Here is a 10,578-nt window from a genome sequence, read left to right as displayed (position 1 = left end):
GGAGAGTGCAATGAGGGTCAGAGGGGTGCAATGGGAGTCATAGGGTCAGAGAGGTTAAATGGGGAGCAAAAGGGTGCTGTGCGGTTCAACAGGGTATCGTGAGGGCTGAGGGGGCAGAAGGGTGCAATGGGAGCAGAGCGATGCGATAGAGGGCAGAGAGGTGCTGCGGGGGGCAGAGATGGCAGCAGGATCCAATGGGGTGCAAGGAGGGCAGAGGAGTTTCATGGGGGGCAGAGGGTGCAGGGAGGTGGACAGGGCCGTGCAAGGTTATGTCTGGTGTGCAAAGCCAGGTGAGGCTGTGCCAGTTCTTGCAAGATTGTACGAGGCAGTGCCCACCCTGCGAGGCTGTGTGAGCTCCTGCAAGCCTGTGCAAGGTGGGGCCCACTCTGCAAGGCAGTGAGAGCTTGTGCAAGGCTGCACGAGGTGCTGCCCACCCTGCGAGGCCGTGTGGATCTGTGCAAGGCAGTGCCCGCTGTGCAAAGCCATGCAATGCCACACCAGCTCCTGCAAGGCTGTGCGAGGTGGTGCCGCTTCCGTGCCGTGCCATGCTGGCGCAGACCCAGGTGACGCAGGCGACCCGCGTGGTGTGCTCCACGCTGCCATGGATGTCCAAGCCCTGCCACCACCTGGTGAGCCGCTACCTGGAGCCCATCGAGGCAGGGCTGGTGCCGGATGAGGCGCCTGCCAGCATCTGCACCACCCTCTGCTGGTGCTGGCCCTGACCCCAGGTGAGGCCCTTCTCTCTCGTTCCCAGCCCCCCAGCTGGGGAGCCCAGGTATCCGGGCAGCCCCACCCCTGCGTGAAGGGCCCTTGTGCCCAGCCGTGGCCACCACAAGGGCTCTCAAGTCGAGGGCTTGGCAGCGCCGGCGGCCTCTTCAAAGGGCCCCCCCCGGGTGGGGCGGCTACCCAGGAATGCGCCCGCACCCATGGGTGCTGCAGGCATGGGGACATGGTGACTGTGGGAGATGGGGACACTGGGTCAGGGGCTTGGGAGCGTGCGGACAGGGACACAAGGACATGGGTGTCCATGGGGCGTGGGCACATGGAGGCATGGGGGAGCTGAGGAGCAGGGGGACAGGGAGATGGGGACATAGTGCCCATGGGGTATGGGGACATGAAGGCATGGGCACAGGGACATGGGGACACAGGGGGGGGCACAGGGACATGGTGCCCATGGGGGTCACTGGCATGGGGACATGGTGCCCATGGGGTGTGGGGGACATGAGAGCATGATGCCCATGGGGGTCAGGGACATGGGGACAGGAACATGGGGGTATGGGGGGGGGCACAGTGCCCGTTGGGGTCGGGGGCACATGGACAGGGACAGGGGTGGGCTGGGGGGGGGGCAGGGGACACCACCACAGTACCAATGAAGATGAGGACATGGGGGCACAGGGACATGGTGTCCATGGGGACAGGGACACAGCAGGGGTGGGGACTCAGTGCCTATGGGGATGGGGACACAGGGACACGGTGCCACCAGCAGCTCCCCAGCTCAGCCTCTCTCCCCACCCCACCCCCAGGTGCCAGCAGGATCCTGTGTCCCCTCCAGTGCTGTCCCCATGCTGTCCCATGCCGACCACCCCTCAGTAAAGCTTTGGTGCTGCAGGAGCCGGACCTTGCACCCGCCAGTGGGATGGGACACTCAGGGGGGACACGGAGATGTCGAGGGGGATGTCGAGGGGCGTAGGGTCACAGAGGGCACCGAGGGGCGCAGGAGGATGGGGGGGCACTGAAGGGCACGGGGACCCAGCACCCGAGGGACCCAGCGGGTGGCAGCCCAGCCCGGCGTCCCCGCGGCGCCCATGTGCCCACAGGCGCTGGCAGGGGCCCAGCCGGTGACGGCCGCGTCCCTGCCGGGGCTATAAGAGCCCCCGCGGCCCCGGCCCCGGCAGGCTGCCGCCACCATGGCCCCACCGCCGCCACCACCGCCGCTGCCGCTGCCACCGCGGGCACTCGCCCTGCTCCTCGCCCTGCTCTGCGCCAGCCCAGGTAGGGCCCCCCGGCCCCAAGCCGGGTGCACCCCACCGCCAGCTGCACCCCGCAGCTGGGTGCAGCCCCCTCCCTCCACAGCTGGGTGCACCCCACAGCTGGGTGCACCCCCGAGATGGGTGCACCCCACAGCTGAATGCACCGCCCCCCCATAGCTGGGTGCAACCCTGCAGAGCTGACAGTCACCAGGGCTGGGTGCAACCCCCGAGATGGGTGCACCCCACAGCTGACTGCACTGCCCCCCATAGCTGGGTGCAGTCCTGCAGGGCTGACGGTCACCAGGGTTGGGTGCACCCCCCTGAGATGGGTGCACCCCAAGCATTGGCGGGGGGAAGGGGTGGGAGAGGAGGCTCAGACACCTCCCCTCCTCCCCCCCCCCCCCCCGCTGGTGCCGGGTGCTGATGGTACTGGCAGGGCTGGGGGCTCCGGGGCACTGTGGGGTCCAGCCCCACGCCTGGTGCCAGAGCTGGGAGACGGCGCTGCGCTGCGGGGCCCTGGGGCACTGCGCCCGCCGCGGCTGGGCCCCCGGTGCCAAGGTGAGCCCCACGCCCCATGGTGACTGCCCTGCACCCCACAGCAACTGCCCCGCACCACGTGCTCCATGCCCAAGCCCCACACCCAATGCCCACGCCCTGTGCACAGGTCACATGCTCCATGCCCCTCACCCCCTAACCTGTGCCCCATAACCCACACCCCATAGCCCATGCCCCACACCCCATCACCATACCCCATACTCATGCCCTGTATCCCATACCTATGCCCCATAACCATACTGTGTGTACCATACTCCATGCCCATACCCCATGTCCCTCACCCCATACCCTTACTCCATAGCCATGCCCCACACCCCACACATATACTCCATACTCCATAACTATGTCCCATACCCCATATCCCCCACCGCATAACCACGGCCCACATCTCATACGCCATAACCATGGTCCATACCCCATATCCCATTCCTATACCTCATAACCACATCCCACACCCCATACTCATACTGCATAACTATGTCCCATGTCCCATACCCCATGTCCCCCACCCCATACCCATACCCCATAACCATGGCCCGTATCTCATACCCCATGACTGTGGCCCACACCCATACCTCATAAACATGCCCTATACCCCATAACCATGCCCCATGYCCCATCTCCAGTTCTGGGTGGCCATACCCCATGCCCCTTCTCCATGTGGAGTGCACCCAGCCTAGCTCCCCCACCCCATGCCCATCCCCCTGCCCCAGGAGGATATGTGCGCCGACTGCCAGGAGATCGTCTCGCTCCTCACCCGCATGGCCAATGAGTCGGCCGCCAAGGTGCCCACGGGCATGGGGTGGGCACAGGGTGGGTGTCAACAGGGTGGCAATGGGTGGGCAGGAGCATGGGGTGGGCGTCACTGGGGTGTGCACATGGTGGGCATGGGGTGGACATTGCTGGAGTGAGCATGGACATGGGGTGGGCATCACTGGGGTGGGCATGGACATGGGGTGGTCCTTGCCAGGGTAGACACGGACATGAGGTGGGTATCCCTAGAGTGGGCAATAGGTGGGCATGGGCATGGGGTGGGCATTGCCAGGGTGGGCATGGGCATGGGGTGGGCATCACTGGAGTAGGCACCACTATGCTGGGCACCAGCTGGGGATGGAGTGGGCACGGGGTGGGCATCGCTGGGGTGGGCACAGTGTGACAGCACGGGTGTCGGCACCCAGGTGGCCGTGGAGGGCTTCCTGCAGCGGGAGTGCACAGCGCTGCCTGTGCCCACCATGGTGCCCCCCTGCCAACGCCTGGTGCACGAGTACTTCAGCCTCTTCACCGCCTCCCTCGAGGGGCACCTCGTGAGTGAGCACCCACGGGTGCCGTGATGGCCGGCCGGGCACACAGCAGGGGGCCAGGTGGGGGGCGGGATCAGGGGCACCCTGCCAAGGGGGTGCCCCCACTGTGGGGTGAGGACCCGGGCATGCAAGACCTTCCACCCCACCCTCATTACTCCCAACGGCGTGGGAAGGACCCAGGCATCTGGGACAGGGGGTTGGTGCGGGTGGGTGTGGGTGCCCCTCACCCTGCCTCTCGCCCCAGAAACCTGCTGCCATCTGCGCCCAGCTGGACCTGTGCCCAAGCGTGCCTGGGGCCACTGCAGAGCCGGTCGTGCTGCCATGGGATGGGGGACTCAGCATCCACCTGCAGGTAGGAGCCGTTCCCGGGCTGGCCGGCTCATGGGCACCTACGCGGCCATAAATCTGGGCATCTACGTGGGCATCTATGTGAGCCAAAGATCAGGGCATCACATTGGCACCTCCATGGGCATCTACGTGGGCATCCACACAGCCGGATATATGTAGGGCATCTTGGTGGGCCTGCAGTTGGCTGTCCGCCAGTGCCACCATTAGGTCCCAGAGTGAACGCCACACCAGTGGGCCCACAAGTACCAGTGGGGAGGGGGCTCCCATGCTGCAGCAGTCTCCCCCCACACCCTCTGGCTTTGCTCATGGTGGGCACTGATCCTTCCGTCCCCAGGGCGCCCCCAGCGAGGACCTGCCCGTGCCGCTGCCGCTCTGCTGGCTGTGCCGCACCTTTGTGGCCCGCGCCGAAGCCACCGTCCCCAAGGTGAGGGGCAGCCGGGAAGAGGAGCGGGGTTTGGGGGCGGGTGGTCAGCGGAATGGAGACGCCCCTTCACCCACCTCACCCACCCCGCAGGAGACGCTGGCGACGGCAGTGGCACGGCTGTGCCGGGTGCTGCCGGCGGCGGCGGCAGGCGCCTGCCAGTGCCTGGCCGAACGCTACACCATCACCCTCCTCGACGCGCTGCTGGGCAAGGTGGGGCCTCGGCTGCTCTGTAGCACGCTCTTCTCCTGCCGCGCTGAGGACGGCTACGTCCCGGCGGCACCTGCTGGCACCCGAGCGCCCGCTGCGGCTCGCGGGGGCCGCCGCCGGGACGGCCCTGCCCCGTGCTGGGTAAGGCTCTGCCCCGGGGGTGGGGATGCGGGCACCGGGGTCCCCTGGGACCTGCCAGGGTCACCGAGGGTGTCACCGGCCTGAGGGCCAAGCCCCACGGATGTCCCCAGGAAAGGTGCCACAGGGTGTCACAGCCCCGAGGGATGAGCCAAGGCCCCCAAGGGTGTCACAGGCCTGAGGGACAAGTCTCAAGGTACCACAGGTGCCCCAGTCCCAAGGGACGTGCCCAGGGGTGCTATGGCCCCAGGGGACATGCCACAGGGTGTCACAGCCCCAAGGGATATGCAAAGGCCCCCAAGGCTGTCACAGCCCCAGGGAACACAGCAGGGTCCCGAAGGATGTCACAGCCCCAAGGAACATGCCATAAGGTGCCCCAGCCCCAAGGGACATGCCAAGGCCCCAAAAGATGTCCCCAGATGACATGCTTGGGGATATTATGGCCCCAGGAGACATGTCACAGGGTGTCACAGCCTCAAGGGAAGTGTCAAGGCCCCCAGGGGTGTCACAGCCCCAGGGAACATAGCAGGGCCCTGAAGGATGTCACAGCCCCAGGGGACATGCCACAAGATGTCACAGCCCCAAGAGACATGCCAAGACTCCCAAAGGTGGCACAGGGCCCATGGGACTTGCCCCAGTGTGCCACAGCCCCAAGGGACATCCTGGGACCCCGAAGGATGTCCCAGCCCCAGGGGACACGCCTAGGTGTGCCACAGAGTGTCCCAGCCCCATGGGTGCCACGGCCGCAGCAGGATGGACCCCAAAGGACTGTCACACCCCAGGGACATCATGGCCCTGGGGAGGTGCCAGCCCACGCTGAGGTGGCYGTGTCACCCCTCCCTGGCAGGAGCTTGGCCTGTGCCAGGCGCCCCCAGAGCCGGCCCCGCGCCCGGGACCCTGCACCCTGGGCCCGGCTTACTGGTGCTCGAGCGCCGAAGCYGCCCAGCGCTGCCAGGTGAGTACGGAGGGGACACAGGAGGCGGTGGCAGGGCAGGGACACGGCACCCGCAGCCAGCCCCCGCCTGCCCGCTCCTCTCTCCCAGGCCGTGCAGCACTGCCGGGCCCACGTCTGGRTGTGAGCGGCCAGCAGGAGACGTCGTGGGAGGCCGCCCGGCGCAAGGGCCAAGGTGGGCGCAGGGAATCTGCAAATAAAGCTTGGATGCCAGGGCCAGGCGGCTCGGCGTGTGTGCCGCGTCCCGGGCGAGCGCGCCCCTCCTCTGCCTCGGTTTCCCCGCGCCGACTGAGGCTCAGGGTGGGGAGGAAGCTTTCCGGGAACTCTCTCCCTCCCCCCTGCTCCTCACAAGTGGTTTTTCTCACCTCTACCTTAAAAGCTGCGAACGCCACACGCTTCCCTCCCTCCRGCTTCCCAGCAGCCCCAGGCTGGCGCTGGGCTCCCAGCCAAGAGTGCGGTGAGGGTGTGGGGAGGGAAGCCAGCACCGGGTGGAAGTAGGAACAGAGCCAAATGTGGCAGAAAACTTTTTTAAAAAAAAATACACCAGGAGTCCTTTACTAGGCAGCACAGAGGGCAGGAGGGAGAGCAGGTGCCCCCAGGCACTGCCGCCAGCCCGCGGAGAAGGTGCCAGGCGAGGGGAGGGCCGTCAGGGTAGGGCTCAGGCGCCTTGCTGGTTCGTCTCATCCTCCTCGCGCCGCTTCCAGATCTGCGGAAGAGCAGAGGGGGCCGCAGGGGTGGCAAAGCCAGTGATGGGGTTTCTTCTACCCCACGCCAACCCTGAGCGCTCGGGGTAATGCCTCAGGGGCGAGAGGCACCCCGGGGCTGCTCACCTGGATGTAGGCCTCCGAGAGCGTGATCATCTGGGGCAGGATGTCTGTCACCTGCAGGTCCTGCAGCTCGTACCACTTCCCCGTGCCCTGCGAGGGGACAGGAGGGGACGGGAGTGACGCCAGGAGCCAGCCCCCTGCACCCACCAGCCCCCATGCCCAGTGGCGGCACTCACATGGTGCAGCACGTGGATGCGGTAGGAGCCTTCGGAGGGTTTCCCATCGTGCACGATGTTGGCGATGAGGTCGTAGGTGGTGTTGGTGTGCACAGCCTGCACCTCCTCCGACAGGTATTCCCGTAGGTCCACGTTGCTGTGGGGCATGGAATTGGGTACCCGCACACCCCAAAGCAGGGTGTCYGCGGCACCCACAGCTTTGGGCATCTCCCAGGACGATGCAGCCAGCCAGAAACAAGCCCAGTATACCCACTAGGGCACGCACGGGCAGGCCGGCCTCCAAAACCCATCAACAGCAGGGAAAGCACACGGGGAAATTGAGGCAGGGCAATCAGGGACCTCCCAAATGCCACTGCCATCCCAGAGCCTGCTGCGCAGGCTCACCACGCTCCAATCCACAGCAAAACCCCGGCCGGGCGCATCCCTATCAATACTTACGTGATGGGGAAGTTGACGATGGTGGGGTTTTTCTCCACGAAGAAGTTGTTCTTGGTGAAACGCTTGATGCAAAAGATGAGGTAGGGGGGCAGCTTGGTGAGCTGAAAACGCTTAAGGAAATTCTCCTTGTAGGTTTTATATTCCTGGCCATAAAGGGAGAGACGGGCATCAGCGCAGGGTGCTCTTGCCTCCCAGAGAGCTCACTTAAGGGTCTTCTGTCCACCCACCCTGAGCCTCGAGGGGACAGGGAGCTGGAGCCAGGACACAGAGCTGAGGCCATTAGAGTCAGGTGCCACCTCGCGGTGGCAGGCAGCAAGCACCGAGGCCTCACCTTCTCTGTGACACCGTTGAATTTGGCCAGGATGCTGAAGAGCGGGACCTGGGGGATGATGAGCTGCTCCTTCTCATCCTTGTAGAGCGGGGCGGTGGGCAGGTCCAGCGTGAGGTACATGAAGGTGGACTCAACCATGGTCTCCTGGTACTCGGCGTTCTGCAGTAACTGCGCCTTCTCCTCAGCTGGCTGTGGGAGGCAGGCTCAGAGCGGGGCTGGACAGCCCAGGCCCCATGGACCACGTCAGCGAGGGAAGTCTCCCTCCACCATCGCCATCCCAGCAGAGACTTACCAGATCCGGGTGCGGCAGCTTTTTGGTGAAGATACGCATGGAGCCCTGGAAGACATCAGTGACGATGGCTGCAGATACATGGAGAAAGAGGCTGTCAGAGAGGCCARGAGAAAATCTCAGGCAGAGCAGGGTGCAAAAACACCACGATGGCTCAGTGTGGGTGTTCACACACAGCAACAAAGGGCTAAGAGAGAGGCTAAAACCTTCTTTTAGCCAGACACCCTACAAGACTCAGACCTTGCGCCTGACCACAAGCTGCAAAGGCGTCAGCCAGCTCTTTGCTCCCCTCCCGTGGCCACTGTCACGCTAGGACAGAGCAGGAGAGGTGACAAGCGCCACCAGGGGACATTAGGGTGGCTTGGGACCGCACCAAGGTTAAAATCAGCCATATAAAAACAGCCTTCAACTCACAGCACCCTCTACTCACTCTTCTTCTTCTTCTTCGTGCCGCCTAGGGCTGAGTGCAAGGCATTCAAGAACCAGGAGAGAAAGTCAACTCCATCACCTGTAAGCCAGATGATAAATCAGTGGTAGCACCGTAGCAAGAGCACAAGGGAGCCTTCCCTTCCACACGGCACCTCAGAGAGATCTCTAACCCTCCTCGGCCACCTCCAGGGCAGGGAGAGCACTGCCCATCAGCACGGGGCGCCCCGCGACGCCCCTCCGCCTCACCCTGCTTGGTGATCTGGAAGTTTTTCTTGCTGCAGAGCACCACAGCCTGCAGCATCTCGTGGGGGGAGACGTGGGCCTTGAAGTTGCGTGGGTTCCACAGCTTCCGCATGAGCTCCCCAAAGCGCTGTACCAGCAGAAACATGATGTCCCCAGGCGGGCGCTTGATGTTTTTATAGTTGTCTTCTTCCAAGAAATAATTCCTCAGTGGTGGGACATTGGAGAGGGCCTGCACACACACAGGGGGCGATCAGCCGGGACACATTCCCCACCAGCTCTGGGGGAAGCAGGTTTTCTCCACCTCCACTCAGAGCAAGCCCAAAGCCACCCCTGTGCCCGTACCTGGAGCACGGCATTGGCGTAATCATTGGCCTTGATATTGTTGAGCCCCACGATGCCCGGGAGATACGTGGTGCCATCGTATGCCCGCGAGAGCTTGGCCTGCTTGTCTAGGTTGGTGATCTGCTGCTTGGTGAAGGTAGGTTTCAGCACGTACTGAAAGGGCAGAGGAGAAACAGCGTCAGGCCAGGAAGCCTAAGGCAACCGGTCCCCCTTGCAGGTGCTGCTGCGGCCCCCAGTGGCACCGCAGCCTGAAATCCTCCGAGGACAGAGACATCACCACTCTCCTGCAGACACACATCTACGTGTCCTACTAGAACGCCTCTATCACGAAGACTTAAGAAACCATCCTTTCACATGACCTGCTGCCTTCTACACGAGCAGGAATCAAGTAGAAACTCTCAGACACCTCAATGAAGAGCTATCCATCGCTGCTGGGCCTTGCAAAGCCCAACGGCCGTGGTGGGATGCGAATGTAAGTCCTCASGTTCTGGCCTGGCTCAGAGGACCAAATCACTTGATCGCAGGGTCATAGCAGCCCTCCCCAGTCCCTCAGCCCCTCGCCGGGAAGGTCCCCGCACCGTGATGTCCTCCAGCGAGGAGTCAATGATCTCGTAGTTGTCAGGGAGGCAGTAAAACTTGAGGGTGTGAAGGTTGAGGAAGACGTGGTGGCTGAACTGCACGCTGTGAATGTAGGCGTGAGACTTCAGCCCTCGGCCTGTCGAGGGAGAGGAAGAATCAAGGATACGGGCCGCGAGCAAGGGAATGCGAGACCTCGCGGCCCAGTTGTCCGAGGGCTCAAACTTTGACCGCGAAGGAACCAGCAAGGCTACGCAGGGCGCGGGATCCCGTGCGCTCCAGAGTAGACATGGACGGATAAACGCGCTGGGCCACACGTCGCAAAGGGAATTGCTCGAGGAGTCCCAAGCACACAGGGATGGGCGAGGAACAACTCCCAGTCCAACTCGCGGGGTCCCTATCCCAGACAGTGTCCCACCAGCATGAGCCCCACAGCGACCTGGCCCCCCAAGCGAGGACTCACCCTGGAAGTATTTCCCACACACAAGGCAGGCATAGACATTGATATGCGACAGTGAGATGGAGCAGAGCTTCTCAAAATCAAAATCCAGGACGCTCCTAAAATGGGAGAGCGAGAGGGCAGTGGCGTGCAGGGCAGCCCCCCACCCCACCCCCAAGAGCCGCATCTCCGCCTGCCCTCCCAGGGGCTGCGGACCCTCCCCGCTCACTTGTTGATGGTGTCGAGGTAGGGGCAGTGCCGGCTCCGCTGGTCCTCGGGGTCGAAGCGGCCATAGCGCACTGCAGCAGGGAGCACACGGGCCTGTYGGCACGGGGACGAAGCCTCGGCCCGAGACGCAGTGAGTTCGGGACCCCCCCTCCGCCATTCACAGCCTTCCCTGCCCAGCCTCCTCCTCGGGTGCTGACCCGGCGCAGGGACACCGAAAGCACCCCCGCACCCCACGGGGTGGCACAAAGCACCCCACAAAGCAGCATCCCCCTGTGTACCCGCAACCTAGGTCACCCAGCCTCACCCTTGATTTTTCCCTCTGCACACCCCCAGAGGTGCCCCCGCTGCTCCCCAGCATCGCCCCC

The 10,578-nt window shown here is 64.0% G+C and overlaps 2 protein-coding genes across 2 annotated transcripts; one reads left to right on the top strand and one right to left on the bottom strand.

Annotated features, from left to right (window-relative positions):
* Positions 1 to 1,907: 1,907 nt before the first annotated feature.
* Positions 1,908 to 6,022, top strand: SFTPB (surfactant protein B). Its single transcript, XM_085318825.1, is given in 10 exon segments — positions 1,908 to 1,992; positions 2,407 to 2,528; positions 3,239 to 3,310; positions 3,704 to 3,829; positions 4,071 to 4,121; positions 4,334 to 4,342; positions 4,449 to 4,598; positions 4,689 to 4,946; positions 5,791 to 5,898; positions 5,987 to 6,022. Coding segments are annotated over 10 exon segments (1,017 nt in total).
* Positions 6,023 to 6,408: 386 nt separating this feature from the next.
* USP39 (ubiquitin specific peptidase 39) lies at positions 6,409 to 10,571 on the bottom strand. The gene is made up of 13 exons (XM_085318824.1): positions 10,518 to 10,571; positions 10,215 to 10,405; positions 10,010 to 10,104; positions 9,549 to 9,685; positions 8,971 to 9,123; positions 8,632 to 8,857; positions 8,387 to 8,464; positions 7,960 to 8,027; positions 7,668 to 7,856; positions 7,337 to 7,479; positions 6,899 to 7,034; positions 6,726 to 6,812; positions 6,409 to 6,601 (listed from the first exon to the last, which is right to left on the bottom strand). Exons 1-13 carry the CDS (start codon positions 10,569 to 10,571, stop codon positions 6,554 to 6,556), a joined length of 1,605 nt encoding a protein of 534 aa, XP_085174950.1. The 3' UTR covers positions 6,409 to 6,553.
* Between the last annotated feature and the right edge of the window lie 7 nt (positions 10,572 to 10,578).

Source organism: Rhea americana, unplaced genomic scaffold (assembly GCF_003343005.1).
Source record: "Rhea americana isolate MKP2758 unplaced genomic scaffold, rheAme1 scaffold_554, whole genome shotgun sequence".
In the NCBI taxonomy this organism is placed as follows: Eukaryota; Metazoa; Chordata; class Aves; order Rheiformes; family Rheidae; genus Rhea; species Rhea americana.
This window is presented reverse-complemented; position numbering and strand designations above follow the sequence as displayed.